At 39.8% G+C, this 24,283-nt stretch overlaps 2 protein-coding genes across 16 annotated transcripts in view; both read right to left on the reverse strand.

Moving 5' to 3' along the window:
• LOC110521466 (TLE family member 5) overlaps nt 1-18,717 on the reverse strand; it is a 41,311-nt gene extending 22,594 nt beyond the window's left edge. Inside the window, exon 1 of one of the 2 annotated variants that reach the window (XM_021599036.2) lies at nt 17,710-18,717. In XM_021599036.2, coding sequence (XP_021454711.1) covers nt 17,710-17,736 — 27 coding nt within the window. In that variant the 5' untranslated portion in view covers nt 17,737-18,717. The remainder of the gene's footprint in view (nt 1-17,709) is intronic. The other variant, XM_021599037.2, reaches the window with a different exon arrangement.
• A 266-nt stretch (nt 18,718-18,983) lies between these two features.
• LOC110521465 (guanine nucleotide-binding protein subunit alpha-11) overlaps nt 18,984-24,283 on the reverse strand; it is a 70,365-nt gene continuing 65,065 nt past the window's right edge. For all 14 annotated transcript variants that reach the window (XM_036969512.1, XM_036969505.1, XM_036969502.1 and 11 more), the window contains one exon: nt 18,984-24,080. In XM_036969512.1, coding sequence (XP_036825407.1) covers nt 23,890-24,080 — 191 coding nt within the window. In that variant the 3' untranslated portion in view covers nt 18,984-23,889. The remainder of the gene's footprint in view (nt 24,081-24,283) is intronic.

Consider the following 24,283-nt stretch of genomic DNA (forward strand, 5'->3'; position numbering starts at 1 on the left):
TTATAAAAAAATCCCTCAACATTTCTATGGTCTGACTTTGGCAAGGCTACTTCGAAAGGTAGGCCTAAGACGTGCCTCAGAAAATGACAAAATCTCCAGGTTTTAAAACAATTACATTTTATGGTTAAATAGTTTAAAAATGCTGACTGCCTCCTCTCAGATTGCAAGGTGGGTGATGGGTGTGGTCAGTGCACAATAGTAACTGGCCTTTCTCTTCGCTCGTGAAAACAGAAACAAAAGGATTGGGTCTCTATCGGACCTTATGAAGCTATGCCATCGTAAATACAGAATCTTATGCATTCTAAATGACTAAATCTCCCTTGTCCTTTTAAGAATATTTGTGGTAAAATGGCTACGTTGTAGTACCGTCGTCGTGTGGTAGAACGGATACGTTGTAGTACCCGGTCTTTCCGAAGAGATTGTTCATCCTTTCCTAGGCCACGCACGTTTACAGCGGCTGCTGATAACTCGACGTCTAGGATGTATCACTTCTTTACTGAATAAGAGTTCAAAGTTCATACCAAGTTGCCATACTATAAGCTCATGCTATATTCTGGCTGGTATCGTCGAAATTCATCCTTCCAGCGTTTCAATTGTCACCTCCACGTTGAAATTCACCCTTCTAATTCACCCTACACATGGACATCAGTCCTCACGTCTTTTGGGAACACAATGTTCATTTCGTTCAACCATAGCTCACGCTGAGGTTGGCTTAGTTCACCGTCAATTGGGTCACGGGGGCTCTTATAGAAATGGAGAAAAGGGGTTGGTTCATCATTTCCAACCAATGCCTATTCACGTGGGCGTGGCCACTGATTGAACATTTTTTTTCTTATGAAAACAATTCTCTCGTTTTATAAACTAAAACTACATTTAATCTTTTCAAATAGTTTCATATTTAAACATTTAAGTTGATTCTATGTGAATCTGATAACTAGAATGTGTAGACTTTCCAAGATACAGCTTGTGTCATCCTATCATTAGTAATAATGTCTCAGACGACAACTGATCGGACATCATATTCTTTAAGTACCAACGGATACTTTCAACTGGTTGGATTACCTAAAGATTGTTCTTTTCCCCAACCTTTTGATGTTACAATACTCTCTCTATGTTAACAAAGGGCTTTCCAAGAGTCCATTCTGTAGAGTGGCGAGAAAAAGGGCGAAAGGTATTTATGGGGGAGGGGGTGTCATAAACCACCCCTAACCTGGCAACGTCATGACACTAGCTATACATATTGCCACATAGTAAATAAATAATTTAGCTAATAAAAAAGACATCTGGTTAATAAGCTAACCCAATCATTGTTAAGGCCATCCATTTTTTTCATATTACAATGATATTTGGTCATGTGATTATGGCAGGGTTCAAAGATAGGAGAGAGGAGAGAAAGAGAGAGCACCTCTCACGTTGAGGCAGGGAGTGGATGAACAGGTGATCAGGTGAGAATTTGAGTTATAAAATCACTATCAGTTCAACTCATCTTCACTGACTGTAGCCCAAGTGCTATAACAAATGTTGTTGCCTGCATTTTGATTTCATTTGGTTGTCATGGAGATTGAAGACGTGGCTGCGCTTAACAATGACACAAAGCAGATTGAACTGTTGCCGTCTGTCATATCCACCAGGAGAAGCTGGATACCATAGATAGGAAAACAATATACCCAAACTTCATTTCTGGCAGTGACCCGCATAAACAGGTATTTGGTGCATTTAAGTGAATTGAGGCTGTAGAGCTGACCCCACTCTGTACCACTATATGCCCACCTTTGTATAAGGTTATTAACTGTTTTGAATGTGTATGTGTTTTACTTTATGGTGAATGATGAGTTGCTATGTATTTTTTAAATATATTGCTTGAGCATGTTGAAGTCTACTGCTTGATCCATAATGAAGCATTAGGTTTTGACGGTCACTGAATTATTTTATGAATTAATACAGCAATTAAATGATGTAACCAAGTAAGAAGTTTCTGGACTCAGACTGCCTCGACTCCATTTAAATTAACTAGGTATAAGAAATTAGTTATGCAAGACCATATACTAGACAAGCGTAGTAAAGAGTACACAAATAGAATAATTGGTTGACATTTAAATGTCGCTAAAGGGGCGGGGTGGTGACTTTCTGAACTTAAGAGTAAGAACACAGTTTAAAGTAATATAGAAACATTGGTGTTGGACCACCATAGAGGGGTGTTGACACCGGAACTCATTGACCCCCCCACCACAATATCCAGCAAAGTTACAGCGTTGCACACAGACCTACATAGCAAGGACTATACTACAACATATGATAAGATCTTCCATCCAAGAAGAGCTCCCGCAAACAATTCCATCTAAAGGCCCAGCTTAGAGGTTGTAAAGCCAGTGTACCCAGTAGAGTGAGCTGGCTGGCTCAGGGCTAACCCCTGCATGTTAGCGGCTGAGGAATTGGATTGTGTCTTAAGCGCCGGACTGGGCCTTAGACACAGCAACAGGGAGTCTAATCCGGTTTGGGCCAGGAATTTGATTATTATCGCCATGGACCAGGCTGGAGCTTACCCCCATTCCAGAGACGCAGCGCAGCCTATGTTAAGATGCTTTAAAATGTGATTATTCTACTTTTATCACTTCTAGTGAAGTGCACTCGCAAACATAGGCTGCCCCCACCCCACCGCAAAGCCGGCCAAGCATGGCAGTCCAAACGCACAATGCAATCTGGAGGAGGGCATACCAGTACACACACACACAAGCCAGGGCAAGAGCACAGGGGCTGTAACAACCCGAAGGAGACAGCCACGCAAGGGGACATTTGTCACGAGCGAGGAAAGCAGTGAGGGCAACAGGGCTGTAGGTTTGGAGACCATGGGCAAGATTAAAAATATCCTGGTGAAGGAGGCTGTGAGATTAGAGTGTGTGTGGTTGTCCCTGTGATTGATGTCTCTTTCTCAAAAGCAAGGTTATTACTTACAAGGGTCCAAAAGGGCAGTACAATGATTACTCCCAGCTTCAGAAACAAATAAAAAAAATGGACAATGAAAGCCGAAGGCCTGACATGCATGGAACACTAAAATGCTCCCTCTGGACCCTGACTCCTATCTGCTAAACAACGAAGGTAGCTTTCTGGCTAGTTAGACCCAGCTGGGCCACAGCCTAACCCTGGGTACTACCAGTCCAGTCTGGGAGGGCTTCCTGCCATCGATCTCTGAGGTTTTCAATGAGCTCCAAGATGAGATGTTTTGTTGCTCAAGTCTTTCTCCTGCCTTGTGTGTATGAAGTGAGAGAGTACAGCTAATTCTCTTGTCTGGTCTCTGCAGTGCCTGTGTTCTGGCAGGTCTGGGGCCTGTGCCGGGGTTGGCCAATCAAAAGCCCCCTTGCCTAGCCGCTTTGTTCCAGTCCAGTGCTCTGCTCAGGGGTGCGGTTACACCCCCCACCCACACAGCCACTGCTGAATACTGATGGAGGCACTGCTCCACTTCTAACCCCCCTCCTCACACACTCCCACACATACTGCTTGTACCCTCACTGACACACACACATACAAACATCCTCATCATGCTCTGCTTTCTCTCTTTCATCATCCTCCACTTTGTCCTTTTCTTTCTCCTCACACACACACACACACACACGTTCAGGAATAAGGTATGCAGACAACAAAAGGCCAACCCCCACAAACAAAGCATGCAATCATTTATGAACAAATAAAACAGAAATCTACCCCCACACATACATATCACTCATAGAGAGAACAGCCAGATGGGCGGTAACAGGTGTCTCTTCTTGCAATCTTCAGGTCTCTGAATAATAAGAGGAACAGCTCTTTTAGGTAGCACAATATAAATGCTGTGGTTCTTTCACTTCTCTGAGGATTTGAGAAGTAATGAATTCTAACCAGGAGCTCAAAATATATATTTTTTTACATACTCACTTGCAGCAATGGCAAAGTCAAATTTTCACCATTATTTGGCCTTAGCATTTCATCTAGTTGGCACTCACTGAAATTGCTTTTAGTGAAATAAATGTTTTTTTGGGGGCAGAACCAGTCTCGTGTGTTAGTCCTCCATATGGGGAGAGGTGTAGGGTGTGCATACCCTGCATAGAATGTGTGTGTTCATGATGGGGAATTAGAGACTGTCCCAATTCCCCAACCCCATATTCACTTGAAAACCAGCCGGTGTGGACCCCCACAAAAATCCATATCACCTGTGACCCGTGGCCTGCACTCAGACCCTCAATAGCTGTGCCCCCCCCCGCGGGGTTGGTGGGGCACTGGGCCCTCCGGCATGCTAATGAGCAGCCCTGACATCTGCTGGCTGTGTGTGTGTCAAGCTCCACATTTAATTTGATCAAAAAACAAAGCAGCTGAGACCATTGAAGCCACTAAGGATATCTGTGTGTTTTAAGACTTGTGTATGGGTGAGTAGGAGAGCGAAACACATGGGAAATCTTTATTTTAAAACGGGTGTGCAATCTTTAGTGCATTGACGAGTGGATGCCAGCTTTGGCTAGAGAAAAGTGAAGATGGCACCCTTGTGTGTGTGTGTGTGTGTGTGTGTGAGAAAGAGAGAGAGTGAGCGATTGAGTAGGGGTGGGTGGGAGTTTGATTAATGGGCGATACAGGGGACCAGGGATTAAGGCCCGCACCCCCAGTTGTAGGCTTTAGAGAAAAAGGCTGGGGGCTGTACTATTAATTCAAGTGGCCTTAATAATGCTTGTGCATCCTCTGCCCCGACCCTCCCACCACGGCATCAGATCTGGGAGGAAACGCATTGATAAAGCGAAACAAGCTGGGTGTGTGTGTGTGTGTGAGATCGTGCACCTGTGAATCAAGGCCAAACTTCTTGTATTGTCTATAGGTTTGAGATTTTACTCCCATATTGCCAAATTTAGCAGCAGTGGCGACAAGCTGTTCCGTGGGTTCTACTTACAGCAGCAATAGTTTTATCCATCATCTGCCATTTGCTTATCTGTGTTAGTCACTCACAACCAAATGTATGCAAATACACCTGGGTTTAAACACCTGGTGCTGGTAACAGGGGCTTGAAAGATGAGAGATCATGCTGTAAGTGCTACAGTACCGCATGGACTGTAAGCACATTCACTTTATTAAACCCACAGGAGTAGTTTATTGGGGGAGATAATTACGTGCACGAGCCCAAATTACCACATCAGTAATTTAAGTTCCATCCAAATCAGCCGAAAATTCCAGCCGAAAACCTACTAACGCCAAGGTCCTCTGATACTACTAGTCCTGTGCGACTCGACATCCCTGTGTTTTGAGACATATCCAGGGTTGACAGGTGTTGCTCGAAGTTTGAGCAAAAAAACAACTGATTCAATAAATGAATGCTTAAAACAAATGTGCTGTGCAAAGCCTATATATGAAGGGCCTACATGTATAAACTTTCACGTGAATGCTTTTGTTTATAGGTTGCGACAATGAATTGAACATCGCCAAATGCACAAGTAAAAAAAGTGTATATTTAATGCAACCCTTGCTGTTAATAGATCGCAAAGCAGCAATTCAACTAAGGTAAACTTTTTGAAATGACAAGTTCACTATCATCCATAACACATGCATCTCAAGTGAAAGTGCGCTGTTTAGCACACATCTGAAGGCTGGGGGAATTTTAGGACGTCTTCCACTGCGGATGGCTAAAATATTCTAATGATTATGATCACACTTCCTTCGTTCAAATATTATGGCGACGCTACACCAAAGACGGTTTAGTGCGATTTAGAAACTTGGGAAGCCAAGCTCAGTGTAACCTGTTATTGCCTGGACATGTTGAAATATCTTCACGCCCAGAATGAAGGGGTAATACTTACATAACCAACATTCTCTAGTAATACTAGTCCTGTGTGAATAGGGCTTTAAAACCATTCAAATTATAACACCTTAATTGCATTGGAATCAAAGTAAAATAGCGTAAACTTACAATTGCCACCATAACTTGGAATATACTTAGTTTATTAAAGAAATATATGAAAGAGAAATATTCTACTTTAAGCATTTCACAGTTTGAGAGAGCATCTCACATCATAATCTCCAGTTTAAATCTTCCAATCTGACACATACACTACCGCTCAAAAGTTTGGGGTCACTTAGAAAAGTCCTTGTTTTATTTTTAAAAAGCCCATTAAAATAACATAAAATCGATCAGCAATACAGTGTAGACAATGGTAATGTTGCAAATTACTATTGTAGCTGGAAACAGCAGCTTTTTTAATGGAATATCTACATAGGCGTAAAGAGGACCATTATCAGCAACCATCACTCCTGTGTTCCAATGGCATGTTGTGTTAGCTAAGCCAAGTTTATAAATTTTAAAAGTCAAATTGATCATTAGAAAACCATTTTGCAATTATGTTAGCACAGCTGAAAACTGTTGTTCTTATTAAAGAAGAAATAAAACTGGCCTTTAAAAAAAAAATATATATATATATATATATACACACACAGTGCCTTGCGAAAGTATTCGGCCCCCTTGAACTTTGCGACCTTTTGCCACATTTCAGGCTTCAAACATAAAGATATAAAACTGTATTTTTTTGTGAAGAATCAACAACAAGTGGGACACAATCATGAAGTGGAACGACATTTATTGGATATTTCAAACTTTAACAAATCAAAAACTGACAAATTGGGCGTGCAAAATTATTCAGCCCCCTTAAGTTAATACTTTGTAGCACCACCTTTTGCTGCGATTACAGCTGTAAGTCGCTTGGGGTATGTCTCTATCAGTTTTGCACATCAAGAGACTGAAATGTTTTCCCATTCCTCCTTGCAAAACAGCTCGAGCTCAGTGAGGTTGGATGGAGAGCATTTGTGAACAGCAGTTTTCAGTTCTTTCCACAGATTCTCGATTGGATTCAGGTCTGGACTTTGACTTGGCCATTCTAACACCTGGATATGTTTATTTTTGAACCATTCCATTGTAGATGGCTTTCTTCTTGCCACTCTTCCATAAAGGCCAGATTTGTGCAATATACGACTGATTGTTGTCCTATGGACAGAGTCTCCCACCTCAGCTGTAGATCTCTGCAGTTCATCCAGAGTGATCATGGGCCTCTTGGCTGCATCTCTGATCAGTCTTCTCCTTGTATGAGCTGAAAGTTTAGAGGGACGGCCAGGTCTTGGTAGATTTGCAGTGGTCTGATACTCCTTCCATTTCAATATTATTGCTTGCACAGTGCTCCTTGGGATGTTTAAAGCTTGGGAAATCTTTTTGTATCCAAATCCGGCTTTAAACTTCTTCACAACAGTATCTCGGACCTGCCTGGTGTGTTCCTTGTTCTTCATGAGGCTCTCTGCGCTTTTAACGGACCTCTGAGACTATCACAGTGCAGGTGCATTTATACGGAGACTTGATTACACACAGGTGGATTGTATTTATCATCATTAGTCATTTAGGTCAACATTGGATCATTCAGAGATCCTCACTGAACTTCTGGAGAGAGTTTGCTGCACTGAAAGTAAAGGGGCTGAATAATTTTGCACGCCCAATTTTTCAGTTTTTAATTTGTTAAAAAAGTTTGAAAAATCCAATAAATGTCGTTCCACTTCATGATTGTGTCCCACTTGTTGTTGATTCTTCACAAAAAATACAGTTTTATATTTTTATGTTTGAAGCCTGAAATGTGGCAAAAGGTCGCAAAGTTCAAGGGGGCCGAATACTTTCGCAAGGCACTGTACATTTTTTACTTTAGACATGTTGAGTATCTGGAGCATCAGCATTTGTGGGTTTCTTTTACAGGCTCAAAATGGCCAGAAACAAAGTACTTTCTTTTGAAACTCATTCAGTCTATTCTTGTTCTGAGAAATGAAGGCTATTCCATGTGAAAAATTGACAAGAAACTGAAGATCTTGTACATTGCTGGGTACTACTCCCTTCACAGAACAGCGCAAACTGGCACTAACCAGAATAGAAAGAGTGGGAGGCACCAGTGCACAACTGAGGAAGAGGACAAGTACATTAGTGTGTCTAGTTTGAGAAACAGATGCCTCAAGTCCTCAACTGGCAGCTTCATTAAATAGTACCCGTAAAACACCAGTCTCAACATCAACAGTGAAGAGGTGCCTCTGGGATGCTGGCCTTCTAAGCAGACTTGCAAAGAAAAAGCCATATCTCAGACTGGCCAATAAAAATAAAAAGATTAAGATGGGCAAAAGAACACAGACACTGGGACAGAGGAAGATTGGAAAAAAGTGTTATGGTCAGACAAATCTAAGTTTGAGGTGTTTGGATCATAAAGAAGAACATTCGTGAGATGCAGAAAAAATTAAAAGATGCTGGTGGAGTGCTTGATGTCATCTGTCAAGCATGGCGGAGGCAACATGATGGTCTGGGGGTGTTTTGGTGGGGCTAAAGTGGGAGATTTGTACAGGGTAAAAGGGATCTTGAAGAAGGAAGGCCATCACTCCATTTTGCAACGCCATACCCTGTGGACGGCGCTTAATTGGAGCCAAGTTCCTCCTACAACAGGACAATGACCCCAAACACAGCTCCAAACCAAGCAATAACTATTTAGGGAAGAAGCAGTCAGCTGGTATTGTGTCTATAATGGAGTGGCCAGCATAGTCACTGGATCGCAACCCTATTGAGCGGTTGTGGGAGCAGCCCATCAAGCCAATCCAACTTGTGGGAGGTGCTTCAGGAAGCATGGGGTGAATTCTCTTCAGATTACCTCAACAAAATTGACAACTAGAATGACAAAGGTCTGCAAGGCTGTAACTGCTACAAATGGAGGATTCTTTGACGAAAGCTAAGTTTGAAGGACACTATTATTTCAATTACAAATCATTATTTATAACCTAACCTCTTGACTATATTTCCTATTCATTTTGCAACTAATTTCATGTATGTTTTCATGGAAAACAAGGACATTTCTAAGTGCCCCCAAACCTTTGAACAGTATTGTATCTACAGTGCCTTCAAAAAGTATTCATACCCCTTGACTTAATCCACTTTGCTGTGTTAAAGCCTGAAATCAAAATGGATGTAAAAAATCTACACACAATACCCCATGACAAAGTGAAAACATGTTCTTAGACATTTTTTAAAATGTTTTGAAAATTAAAACAGAAATCTCTTATTTACAGTTTAAGTCAGAAGTTTATATTAGAGGTCGACCGATTATGATTTTTCAACGCCAATACCGATTATTGAAGGACCAAAAAAAGTCGATACCGATTAAAATCGGCCGATTTTAATATATTTGTAATAATGACAATTACAACAATACTGAATGAACACTTATTTTAAGTTAATATAATACATCAATAAAATTAATTTAGTCTCAAATAAATAATGAAACATGTTCAATTTGGTTTAAATAATGCAAAAACAAAGTGTTGGAGAAGAAAGTAAAAGTGCAATATGTGCCATGTAAAAAAGCTAATGTTTAAGTTCCTTGCTCAGAACATGAGAACATATGTAAGCTGGTGGTTCCTTTTAACATGAGTCTTCGATATTCCCAGGTAAGAAGTTTTAGGTTCTAGTTATAGGACTATTTCTCTCTACACCATTTGTATTTCATATACTTTTGACTATTGGATGTTCTAATAGGTACTTCAGTATTGCCAGGATAATCTCGGGAGTTGATAGGCTTGAAATCATAAACAGCGCAGTGCTTGAAGTCTTGCGAAGAGCTGCTGGCAAATGCAGTAAAGTGCTGTTTGAATGAATGCTTACGAGCCTGCTGCTGCCTACCACCGCTCAGTCAGACTGCTCTATCAAATCAGACTTAATTATAATAACACACAGAAATACGAGCCTTAGTTCATTAATATGGTCAAATCTTGCAACTTTTATTCTTTCAGTGAAATACAGAACCGTTCCGTATTTTATTTAATGGATGGCATCCATAAGCCTAAATATTGCTGTAACATTGAAGGTTGTGCAATGTAATGTCATAATTACGTAAAATTCTGGCAAATTAGTTCGCAACGAGCCAGGCGGCCCAAACTGTTGCATATACTCTGACTCTGCGTTCAATGAACGCAAGAGAAGTGACAATTTCCCTAGTTTAATATTGCCTGCTAACATGAATATCTTTTAACTAAATATGCAGGTTTAAAAATATATATACTTCTGTGTATTGATTTTAAGAAAGGCATTGATGTTTATGGTTAGGTACAGTCGTGCAACGATTGTGCTTTTTTCACAAATGCGCTTTGTTAAATAATCCCCCGTTTGGCGAAGTTGGCTGTCTTTGTTAGGAAGAAAGGGTCTTCACACAGTTCGCAACGAGCCAGGCGGCCCAAATTGCTGCACACTAGTTAAAAGAAATGCATGTTAGCATGCAATACTAACTAAATATGCAGGTTTAAAAATATATACTTGTGTACTGATTTTAAGAAAGGCATTGATGTTTATGGTTAGGTACACATTGGTGCAACGACAGTGCTTTTTTCGTGAATGAGCTTGTTAAATCACCCGTTTGGTGAAGTAGGCTGTGATTCTGTGATAAATTAACAGGCACCACATCGATTATATGCAACGAAGGACAAGCTAGATAAACTAGTAATATCATCAACCATGTGTAGTTAACTACTGATTATGTTAAGATTGATTGTTTTTTATAAGATACGTTTAATGCAAGCTAGCACCTTACCTTGGCTCCTTGCTGCACTCGGATAACAGGTAGTCAGCCTGCCACACAGTCTCCTTGTGGAGTGCAATGTAATCAGCCATGATCGGTGTCCAAAAATGCAGATTACCGATTGTTATGAAAACTTGAAATCAGCCCTAATTAATTGGCCATGCCTCTAATTGTTATGTTTGGAGGAAAAAGGGGGAGGCTTGCAAGCCGAAGAACACCATCCCAACCGTGAAGCACGGGGGCGGCAGCATCATGTTGTGGGGGTGCTTTGCTGCAGGAGGGACTGGTGCACTTCACAAAATAGATGGCATCATGAGAAAGAAAAAATAAGTGGATTTATTGAAGCAACATCTCAAGACATCAGTCAGGAAGTTCAAGCTTGGTTGCAAATAGGTCTTCCAAATTAACAATGACCCCAAGCATAGTTCCAAAGTTGTGGCAAAATGGCTTAAGGACAACAAAGTCAAGGTATTGGAGTGGCCATCACAAAGCCCTGACCTTAATCCTATAGAAGATTTGTGGGCTGAACTAAAAAAGCGTGTGCGAGCAAGGAGGCCTACAAACCTGACTCACTTACACCAGCTCTGTCGGGAGGAATGGGACAAAATTCACCCAACTTGTTGTGGGAAGCTTGTGGAAGGCTACCTGAAACATTTGACCCAAGTTAAACAATTTAAAGGCAATGCTACCAAATACTAATTGAGTGTATGTAAACTTCTGACCCACTGGGAATGTGATGAAAGAAATAAAATCTGAAATAAATAACTCTACTATTATTCTGACATTTCACATTCTTAAAATAAAGTGGTGATCCTAACTGACACAAGACAGGGATTTTTTACTAAGATTAAATGTCAGAAATGGTGAAAAACTGAGTTTAAATGTATTTGGCTAAGGTGTTTGTGAACTTCCTGACTTCAACTGTAAGTATTCACACCAACATTTCCCATTATTCTTTTCAAAATTCAACAAAGTCTGGTTGTTGATCATTGCTAAACAACCATTTTCAGGTCTTGCCATAGATTTAAGTCAAAACTTTAACTCGGCCACTCACTGTCTTTTTGGTAAGCAACGCCAGTGTAGATTTGCCCCTGTGTTTTAGGTTATTGTCCTGCTGAAAGGTGAATTAATTTCCCAGTGTCTGGGGGTGTAAAGCAGACTGAAGCAGGTTTTCCTCAAGGATTTTGCCTGTGCTTAGCTCCATTCATTAAAAAAAAAAAAAAAAAAAAACTCTACATTTGTTTATTTTCTATCCTGAAAAATTACCCAGTCCTTAACAATTACAAGCATACCCATAACATGATGCAGCCACCATTATTCTTGAAAATATGGAGAATGGTATTCAGTAATGTGTTGTATTAGGTTTGCCTCAAACATAAAACGTTGTATTCATGACAAAGTTAATTTGCTTTGCCACATTTTTTCAGTATTACTTTAGTGCCTTGTTGCAAACAGGATGACTGTTTAGTAATATTTTGATTCTGTACAAGATTCCTTTTTCACTCTCAATTACACTGTTTTTTTTCATATGCAACAATTTCATTGATTTGACTTAGTTACAGTTCATATGAGGTAATCAGTCAATTTAAATAAATTCATTAGGCCATAATCTATGGATTTCACATGACTAGGAATACAGATATGCATTGGTTGGTCATAGATACCTTAAAATAAAAAATTATGAACACAACCTCATATTTTGGTGCACTTAAATTGCCATTGATAAAATGTAAGTGTTAGTTGTCCGTAGCTTATGCCTGCCCATACCATAACCCCACCGCCACCATGGGGCGTGGTTCAATGTTGACATCTTTCTGGAAGATTCACTTGAAGCCAAGTTTCAACCTCTTGGCAGAGGCAACCAGGTTTTTGGCTAAAATGTCCTGGTACTTGCAAAGTTCATGATGCCGTTGATCTTAAAAGGAAACTCCAAAACTATATTTTGGTATTTGCTTTAGAGGTTGACCGATTAATCAGAATGGCCGATTAATTAGGGCTGATTTCAAGTTTTCATAACAAATCGGAAATCTGTATTTTTTTTTATACCTTTACTTAACTAGGCAAGTCAGTTAAGAACACATTCTTATTTTCAATGACGGCCTAGGAACGGTGGGTTAACTGCCTCGTTCAGGGGCAGAACGACAGAGTTTCACCTTATCAGCTCGGGGGATCCAATCTTGCAACCTTACAGTTAACTAGTCCAATGCAATAACGACCTGCCTCTCTCTCGTTGCACTCCACAAGGAGACTGCCTGTTACGCGAATGCAGTAAGCCAAGGTAAGTTGCTAGCTAGCATTAAACGTATCTTATAAAAAACAATCAATCATAAACACTAGTTAACTACACATGGTTGATGATATTACTTGATATTATCTAGCATGTCCTGCGTTGCATATAATCTGATTGAGAATACAAGCATACAAGTACCTAAGTATCTGACTGAGCGGTGGTAAGCAGAAGCAGGCGCGTAAACATTCATTCAAACAGCACTTTTTTGCTTTTTGCCAGCAGCTCTTCGTTGTGCGTCAAGCATTGCACTGTTTATGACTTCAAGCCTATCAACTCCCGAGATGAGGCTGGTGTAACCGAAGTGAAATGGCTAGCTAGTTAGCGCGCGCTAATAGCGTTTCAAACGTCACTCGCTCTGAGCCTTCTAGTAGTTGTTCCCCTTGCTCTGCATGGGTAACGCTGCTTCGATGGTGGCTGTTGTTGTTGTGTTGCTGGTTCGAGCCCAGGGAGGAGCGAGCAGAGGGAGGGAAGCTATACTGTTACACTGGCAATACTAAAGTGCCTATAAGAACATCCAATAGTCAAAGATTCATGAAATACAAATGGTAGAGGGAAATAGTCCTATAATTCCTGTAATAGCTACAACCTAAAACTTCAAAAGGAACCACCAGCTTTCATATGTTCTCATGTTCTGAGCAAGGAACTTAAAACGTTAGCACATATTGCACTTTTACTTTCTTCTCCAACACTTTGTTTTTGCATTATTTAAACCAAATTGAACATGTTTCATTATTTACTTGAGGCTAAATGGATTTTTATTTATGTATTATATTAAGTTAAAATAAGTGTTCATTCAGTATTGTTGTAATTGTCATTATTACAAATAAATAAAATCGGCCGATTAATCGGTATCAGCGTTGAAAAATCATAATCAGTCGACCTCTTAATTTGTTTCATTAGTGCACTGTTGAGTCCCACAAATTTTTGCATGTCAGCAAGTTTTCAAGATATAACTTTCAAAATACAGAAAGTGTCTCAGTCAGTTGAAGGGTTCTGTAGAATGGGATGGGGATCCAGTTTGGTGTCTCACACAATTAGGAGCTCTTTCCTTCTCCTCTGCACACTGATGAAGTGGTTGGAACCTTTGCAGTCTTCTCAGACACACTGCCAGTCTTAGAACAGAGACGCATCCCGCGGCTGCATGCACAAGGGCACACCATTCATATCATGAGACATCCAGGCTCTAGCCTGAGCAAACAATTCCTCCCCCTTCTACGTTGGCACTGGCAATGACAAATTGTTGCTATGGAGCAAGCACACCGTGGTAACATAATAGTCTTGTAATAATTTTTGCCGACATTGTATTCCAAAACTTTCATTTCAGGTTTTATTTGAGCTGGGAACGACAGGGTCTACACAGCACCAACACCGTGCAAATGCAATTGCTTGTTTAGCACATGACAGTAATGTGAACATTTCAAATAGACTTTTACTGAAGTGTTCCTTTTTTACCCAAATATGTACACAAATGTGAGTTATGTGACCATGGGTTGAGAATATTTTTTTCTTCTTCTCCATATACCAATTTCTATTACCATGGGAAATTGGGATTTGGGAAAAATATTTTGACCTATTGCAGTCATAAAAAAGGTACCCACCAGGGTTAGTTGTTTTCATGCTGGGAAATATGCATTCCATTACACACAATAGCTAGGTTTTAATACAAATGGAGACCGATTTTTTTGTGGTGAATATTCTAAAATATGCATAAAGAATATTCACATTTTCCCCACGAGAGGTGTTTCCATGAAACTGACTTATTGAGGACAAAATGCTGTGTGTGATGACGTAGTGCACATAAAAAGTACTTTTGCAAACACCAAGAAATTCAATGTGTTTCCATCTACCGATGGCTGCCAAAACTTTTGCGATAAATTGTAAACTTGCCCAATCTGTTTTTGCCGCATGCTCTCTAGACATTTCTCTGATAAAGTTGACAGGGTAGGTTATAAGATATGGATAAGAGCAATATCATTTTAATTTGATAACTTGCAGCCAAGCATCGATCATCATCTCACCAGCATTCAAATAATACCATCAATATTTATAGGAAATTGGCATCAAGCTCATCATCAAACTCTTTTGGTGGGGGTCGGGTGGTCCGACCCTAGTTAAGTACTTCTCTCTACGCGTAGTCTGACCTTGATCTTAAGCATGACAATAGCATGCTATTCACCCGCTATTTGTTTTAGGTGGAGATCAAAGAAATTAATGTGTGTCTACAGATACACCCCATTTGATTTCTAGAATGTTTAATTTATATGCCTGGAGTTTTTCACTGTATATATATATTTAAAAAAAAAAAATTGTATTAGCCACTATCGGTAGCCACCGTCAGTTATACCCGCATGCATTTATAACCGTGTTACTTTCCTTACACTTTGCACCATTATATATTGTTTGTTTACGTTTCCTCTGTCACGTTCGTGTGGCTGTTCCTGAGGATCGCTAGCAATAGTGGTTCATAGTAGGCTAACGTATTACAAGTTATGAAATAATTTGGGACTTGTAGCCTATTTGAATCATTATGGAACGCAGACCATATGTATCAGTTTAAACCTGGAGCAAGGTTCATGATGACTGGACTGTTGTCACAGTTCCACGATAAGTGAGGAATATTAAGGTAGATTTAGACTACTGTTCAAACCATATTCTACACTTTTCTCACCTTCCAATATGTCATGGCTGGAACAGTTGAATATGGTAATTTTCAGGATGAATCAAACCAGTGTATTTTTGATAAACCAATATATTTTGTGTAAAGGCGTTCCAAACCTGTTTTTTAATTATTCATAAATACTTTCCGAGCCCCAAATAATAGAGTATTTTTGAATGCACCAATTGGTGCTGAAAAGGAGACGAATGTGTGTATTGACATGGCCTTCTCTCATTGATCACTAATGTAATGAACGTTCTCTCCATATACTCTAGTAAGTTAGATGTTTTTTTTTTTTTTTTAAAGATGTCTTTATATAAATGTACTGAAACATCTATTGAATGACAACTCCATGAGGAAAAACACAGCAAGTGGGAGGGTTTTCACCAGGTGAATTACATTTATTCAAGTGCGTGCAAGGGAACAACATTACGCACCGGCATAAGGTAATGAATGCCTTGATCACACCGATAGTGATTTGCGCAAAATAGTATACAGGATCACCTGGATGTGTATGCAAAAAAAGTTCAACATTTACCTTCTGCTACCATTTCTGTCAAGTCGTCTACACATACAGTTTGAGCATACATTCGATAAATCCAAAGTATGCACCACACAGAACACACTGCAACAGCAATGCTACAAGGCAAACGCAGCGCTCCACTGGAAATTAATTACTTCTGGTGTACCAAAATGCAATGAAGCTGTCGATCACACCGGTCAGCATCATTGCTCAAAATAGAATGCAGCATAATCTGCACATGTATGCAACAAAGGTTCAACTTCTGCTACCATTTCTGTCAAGCCATCTATGCATACAGTTTGACGCATAGGTTCGATAAATCCAACGTATAGACAAGAGTAAACGCACTGCAACTGCGTCTGCCAAGCTGCAAGGCAAACGCAGCGTTTCATTGGAAATTAACGTAATTCTAGTGTACCAAAATGCAATGACACTGTCGGTGTGTTCGACGCGTATGCCTGAAAAATAACTACTGAGAAGTGCGTAGGAAAGGCGTGCGTATAAAAAGCGTACATTTCCTAAGTCTGAATCAGGCCCTTAATGCTTTCCCACGTTGTGGTTGTACAATTTGGCATATCATCCCGTGACTCCAAGTGATGGTTTACGCCACCAATTTTCATGCAATTAATTTTATAGACACAAAAAGAAACAATGTCAAACGAAATTGTACCGACACTTCATGTTTCCATAACACCTGTCGTGTTATGTTATTTATTAATACGCCATTACTATACTTGCATAACAACTGGATGGAAACGTGGTTATTAAGGCACAACACAGACCTACTACATGGGTTGCAGGCCTTGAATCGCAAGCCAGTACCAGCTCTACCCCTCAGTATATTCTGGATACTCAGGTAGATACTTCACTTAAGTATTTTATTGTCAATAGGATCATGTAGACAGCCGTACTTATCGTTGTCAAAGAAACTATAAATTCCATTAACAACAAATCATAGACAGGCAGTTCTGATTTCGAAAGTTAATTATCTTTAAATGTTTCAACATTGGACATGAACCAAATCTACCCCCAGTTCCTGTATCATGTCTGCAAAGTCCCTCAACTTCTTCAATGTCATCATATGAGGCTCCCTGTAAGAGTAATCACTACACTGTATGCATTACGTTGACGGGCTTGTATACTTGTAGCTACAGTAAAATAGCCATCCGTTCTACATTTCCCATCTGCCTTGCAATCCAAATTCATTAGCAATGCGAATCTGTATTGAACAGAACAAATATTGTAATTGTGTCACCGACAGTTTGATGCAAATACTTGGAAATGAGCATGATTCTTTTCCACTTTAATTAATAACCAGTGAAATCGCAGTCAACAAACGGCATAAAAATGTATGGGCACAACAAGTAGCTAAGCATAATACCGGTGGTTAGGCACAAATAGGCCCTAATTTATGTCTGGTTTAGTAATCAAATTGCCCCAGGGGGTCTGCTTAATTCAGATTTGAAACTAAATGTGACGATAATTTTTTTTGATGGAAGTGACATGCTGAAAACATAAAAACCTGATGCAATACAAAGTAACGATGTCTGCTCATTGTATAACTACTAACAATCTAACTGGCACACGAAGACAAACAAGTTAAATACAGAAAATAATCTAGTGATTCTCCGAATATTATATTAAATCCACTTACTGAATGTCTGGATTGTGGAAACATCATGTCAATTCCTTGTTTATTGTTTTCCTTCCCAAATACGATGAATGATGAGTGTTCAAAATGTAGCCCCACAAAAATATTGGCTTGTTGTTCCCCTCTTTGTCCGTATTTGCAAACTCGAATCTAGCCAATAATCACACGAGTTGACCAGCTCACTAGCGAACGTTAGTTATTGTCCCCAAAATTGGTGATGCAGCTGGCGTCAGCTAGCTAATCAATATCTCTTGTTTGTCCAGGTGTATATCACTCGACAAAAGTAGCCCAGTAGCTACCAGCTGGAATCTCGTTTTCGTTGAAATACAAACCTCAACCATTTGAATGGTCCTTTCTTAATTCTTCAAAGGCTGTCGCTCAAAATGATTAATCGCTGTTGCTAACGTTAGTTTTCAGTTTATAGGTAACGTAACTAGTACACTAGCTAGCTAAATATAATATGCATATAACTACAAATGTTATGGATAACGCTAGGTCTTTTCCTGGTTTCTTTTGTTCGGTCTTCTTTCGCCGTGTGTTTTCGCCAACGCAACAAAGCCAGCTAAAGCTATATGTCCGCTAACACACAACGCTTCAGAGGGAAAACTGCTCGAATTCGCAAAAATAACAAAATGGACCTCTGTATTCGCTTAAATGGAATTCCTCCCGTTTATTAACAACTAGTGCTGGTAAACAAACAGTTGGCGCAAAAAAAAAACTAAAGCTTAAATCATTAACAAATCTTACAGTAAACTTTAAAGTATACACTTGCTCAGCGTCTGTCAAATCTGTCCCTAGCCTAAATCCGAATTTGTGGCGGAGGTTGGAGTCCACATTCCATTCCTGAGGCAAGTTGCGACGTTACAAAACGCCCCACAAAGATATCCACCGTACAGAACAAATCATATTCTATGCCAATTGGAATAGAACGCAGTGGGTGTTAAAAGAAAATGTATTTCTATCTGAAACGTTCTACGTTGCACTTCTCAACATGCCCAAAACGTTATCCCAGAAATGTAATGGCTAAAGAACTAGCGCCCCTCGTGGAAGGGAACACAAATTCCACCTTGAATGCGTACACTAGCTGCATTTAATTTCTGTTTTCTATCGTTTCCCACTGTGGTATCAACAACAAATGTCAACCACATAAAATGTATCAAGTTTGTCTTCTGGATGATTTTTTGTTTCAATCATAAAGCCTCATTAAAAGGTGCTGTATTTCAAAAGCTAATTGTTCAGAAATGAGTTCATAATATACAGACAGAACACCAGCAGAGTATAGGAACACATTTTATTCCAATTTAAAACAGATACTTTTTCTTTAAAGGAGAAGGCTATGAAAATCATTTTCATGTTTGAATGAGGTTCAGGCAACAGTGGTTGAAATGAAACATACAAAAGAGAAATATGGCTAAAATACTGTAAATCAATACCCATTAGGTCCCTTTTCTGGAGGGCTTCGCATTAATACAGTTTATCCCCCTCCCCCCACCCAAACCAAACCAACACATGCAATTAAAATGTGATTTCTTTCAAAACAGCAGTTTATCATTAAATACAGAATAAAATTCACCTTTTTCATTTATTTATTCATCTTAAATCACATACTTAGTGTTTATTTGTTTTAAAAAGTGGACCATGAAATACATAGGTCCTTATGATTTTTCACAACATTGGCACTTGTTAAGAGTCTGGCTCTACAAAGAAAGGGGATTGGCACATTCATTATTGTACATAATTTACATTTGGTATACTTAAGAAAAAAATACATTACTTTCAATTTATACACCACTACACAAAGTTTATTTAACCTCTTATTTAAAAATCTATCATAGTAAGTGCTCCTAAATACAAGAGTTCAGGTAATGCATCAGCCTTACAAAAGAAACAAAAAGATGCAATAAGAGCTTTTAGCATTTCTGTGCATCCATCACATCAGTATGGATCTCAAGAAAAAGCATTAACCATCAAAAGTGTATACACATCTCATAGTACCAACAAAACGTGCTTGAATGAACATGTAAGTTGCATGAATGCAGGAAGTCCCATTGCTGCAGCGCAGGTTCAGTGCATTGACCCGTGAGAAAGAAAGGATTAAAGATCAAGTAAGAGGAGACAACAGCTGATATTCTAAAAAACACCATATTCATTAATTCACCGATGAATCCAACTGCTACAGTATTTTACTCTTTCGGTACCTTCACTTGGCAAAGCATTACAATAAATAAAGTTTAACAGGCTTATTTCAAAATGAACTGTATGGAAAAATGGTGGCAACTGTTTGTATATACTGTAGTGCTAGTCAGTCTATGGCATGGACTTGCCTCTAGTAGTGTATCCCTTCCTCAATCCCCACTGTGCTGGTTTCAGTGACGACAGTACTTATTCCGTGTTCTCTTACTAGTTATTGTAATGTTCAATTAGTGTGCTGTAGAGGGTGCACATGACACATTGCTACATACACACTGTCCATAGTCCACATGTGGAAAAAAACAATGTACTTGGTTTAAACGGACACTGACTGTATGCTCAGAAAACCCATGGTAGCATTCTCATATCTGCCAACAGCAGGGAGGGAGGCCTGTGCCAGACATTTGTACAGTGTTTTTTAGAGTGAAGCAACCACACAGCACATCATACACCTCAAAACCACTGGATCACAAGCTGATGCAAGATACCTACAGTAGAGAGCAAAATGTGTACAATTTAACTAAATGAATGCAAAACCACTGGGGGGTTACAAGCATGAAGAGAGCCCAGCATGAGTGTCACGTGTAGAACTAAACCCTACTCTACCTAAGAAAGTAAACCACAGGTCAAAGGGGTGGAGTGTGCTTCTTGAGGTAACAGAGCAGCAGAGAAGCAGTAACCACTCTAAAACAATTCAAAAACAAGCTGCCTTGTTGGTGGTGATCTGAAGTACCACTGGCAACATCTCAGTCCAGCCTGCCCTGGCAAGAGACTTTCGTACTCCTGAGAGAGAAATGAAAACTTGCCTACAAGCTCAACAAGTTAAACCAAAAACATCCGTTCAGACATATGCAATCACGACAAAAAGTCTGTTCAAATTTAGTTGAAAGCCTCATCTGCAGTTGTACAGGAAGCATTCATATATTTCTGCTTTTTATGTACAGTTCACAAATAATGTGGTATTTAAGTATTAGGTGTGGGACCATTAATTAACAAAGAAAGGCCTTCAAATACAAGTTGTGCAACACCAAACATCCCTGACAACTCACAAGCTGCCTTCACGACAAGGCCGCATCCACCGTGGGTTGGCCAAATGACAAGGTATTACAAAATGTCCAACATTTTTAAAACACTGTGGCACTTAATTAAGTCCAAAAAAAAGGTCATACTTTTCCACCTTCAGTGAAAGCAACATGTATAGATATTTCCATGAATTGCACAAACCATTTAACAACTGGGGTAGAGAATGTAGAGGAAAGGTAAAAGTTGGACCTTTCAGCCAGGCTAGTATACAGTGGACATTAGTTAAGGGGGACTGAAAAGTATACCCAAGCCAACATTATGGGCAAAACATTCTTAGGTTGCAATTCAATGTAATTGTAAACACACAGCAAGATCTTAAACAGAGCACAAACTTCACTTTGCCACTTTGGCCATTATTTTTGGCACCAAAAATACAAGATATGAAAAACAAGTCTGCATTCATGATAACTCTCTAAAGTGTTAAGTTTCACCTAACCGCTTTCACCCAACGCTCTCTGGAGTGCAAATAGCACTGTGGCAATCATATGTCTTCCAGTCATGATCTTTCTTAGTATATAAATGTCAAGAATAGAAACATGACTAGTAGGGCACATAAAACACAAACCATCCACAACAATGGACTAAAGCCAAGCTGAAGACATAAATGGCAGGTGGGAACGGAAGAGCACACTAAAGATTGGCTGAGGCAGGTAGCTATGCGATCCCCTCATGGTTTTACTAGGCTCTGCTCAGGCCCAAACGGGCTGGTCAAAGTTTACAGGCAAATAGCCAGCAGAATTCATCCTCCAATGATCACCAACTGGCATCCCTGGACAGTTTGCACTCAACCTGTGGCAATGGCCTTCCCCTTGGCATCAACACACCCCAACACTGGCTCCCTGATTCATAACACTCACTTTAATTGCACATATTGCTCTATATCATCCATAGAGTCCTTTAATTCTCTGTCAACTTTGCTAGTAGTAGCCCTTATAATGAAAAGTTATGAAAACTCACCTGAATTACGTTAAAGACAAAATAGCAATCTATCGACATACTGTTAGCTATGGAATCTTAACTATCAAGCAAAAGACAAGATATGGGATTAAAAACCAATACCAAACTAAAATCTTAAATGACAAAAATGCAAGCACAGACCAGTTAAATTCAACCACTGATGAGTCTCTTTTTTTCTATTTGCATAATGCACCAACCCAAAATGGAAAAGAATCTTCCCATTCTCAAGCATTTCAAAATTGAAGCAGAACATAACTGCAACTACAAAGTATGATGTCTCTAAAGAAAGGTAGATCACATGCCGATAAAATCATATTTTTTTAACAGCAGTATGGACCCCGTCTCTCCCAGTCTCCCATCTGATGGAGACACTTCTAGATGGAAGCAGGGAGGAAGAGTCAGATGAACAACATCTAGAGCTCTGGTCCATAAATTAGACAAATAAAAAAAATACTTCTCTTATTTATCACTGCCATTTCTCAAAATATTGGCCAAATAGGGCAAAAAATATCCAATACCTTTAACAAAGAGAAGTTGTACTGACACCGTGTAGAGGACCAACTTGTGACTTAAGTTACCTGGCAGCACTAAAGATTTCTTTATTACAACAAACTATTGCTCCTTACTACTCCTTTATGTCATCTGCACAAGTACAGCAAGTTGTTTACCTTCATTGGAAGATAACCAAAATGTTAAAAAAGTCACAGAAACACACTATCAAACAATTGTAATTAATTAGGCAATTGTCCAAAAGAAACGGTATAGTACGGCAAATATAAATGAGTTTTGCCTAAATTAATGTACCAAACTTTTCAATGCAACTATGAGAGAAGACACATGTAAATATACACATTTCGTTTCAGTCATCTCCATCACCCCATTCCCCAACGAGTTGATTTTGTTCATCGTATCTGAAAAGTTTTGGGGGATGTAACTGATACTGGCAACTTGATTGTATCTACAGCAAACAAAACATTTGGCAAATGGTACAGCATTTAAAGGAGTAAAAATCATGACAAATTAAATCTAAATAGTGCTGCAGTTTATTCATATTGTCGTTTTAGAATGTTACAAGATGCTGCCAATTCAACAAGGGGTTCTGTGAAAAATGTAAATGATGTTTTGTCTGATGGACAGGGGAGCAGTGGATTAAGGAGGAAACTTTAACAGTTTCCAATCATGTAGGTTACATCCTCTATTGGATAATTGTGACTTTCCTCTTGGAAATGAGAAACGCTGCGGTCTTGTTCATCTTTAATTAACATCATTGGGAAAGCGGTAGTAGCAATAGTAATAGTCAATAAACTCACCTAAAATAATTCTTAATATACACAGATCAATTTACTTCATCTCTCCCACCCTTGCTCTGTCTATGTGTGAGCATCCACTTGATTGTAACACACACTTTTTATATTCAACAGTGCAAGGTGACTTCTAGCCTAGCGTGAGGTTTGGAAAAAACACACACCTCAAAGACCATGTAGAGTTGAGCTTCCCCCCCACACCTCAGCACCACCCGCACCTGCTCCAACGATTCTATGCAGTTACCCACAACCCTCTGCAGACTGGTGGGTTACCAACCTACCTACCCACCCCCAAGTCCCCCTCCTTTAACAGGGGTGACCCAGAGACGCAAGCCACACCAGGTGACAAATGAGAGCTGTCAACCACCAAGTCAAGTCAGTGGAGGGATGCAGGCTGCAGTGGGCAGGGAAGAGAGGAGTGGGGGGAATGACTGGAGCTGGAAAAACACATCCAATTAAACCATAGACAAGGAGCAGGAGGATGTTGGGACCAGGGGTGAATAGAACCTGGAATATATTACGCATGTGTGATCAAGTGTGTGTGTGTAAATGCATGTTGGTGAATGTGTCTGCGTGTGTGTGTTAGTGCAGGTGTGTGTGTAGATGTGTACTCTGTGCTGTGTGTGAGGTTTCTCTCAATTTCTCTCTCTCACACCAGGTTGTACTCCTTCAGGTTGAGCTGCAGGATGGTGTCTTTGACAGCAGCGAACACAAAGCGGATGTTCTCTGTGTCCGTGGCGCAGGTGAAGTGGGAGTAGATGATCTTGTCGCTGTCAGGGTTCAGGTCCACAAACATCTTCAGGATAAACTCCCGGCCTGCCTGAGCGTCTCTCTGGGGCCCTAGGGGTACACACACACACACATTATCCCAAAGCTACAGGCAACAGGACACATCACTGTGTACCTGTGCTACCAACGAACACACAACATTTTAAATTGAAAGGACAACACGTTACATGATCTCAAAAGGTAAAAGCGATTTAAATCCTGAATGGTGTGAATTTGTATTACATTTCAGTTCATTGTCTAGCCACACGGTGTCA

Source organism: Oncorhynchus mykiss, chromosome 30, assembly GCF_013265735.2.
Source record: "Oncorhynchus mykiss isolate Arlee chromosome 30, USDA_OmykA_1.1, whole genome shotgun sequence".
NCBI lineage: Eukaryota > Metazoa > Chordata > Actinopteri > Salmoniformes > Salmonidae > Oncorhynchus > Oncorhynchus mykiss.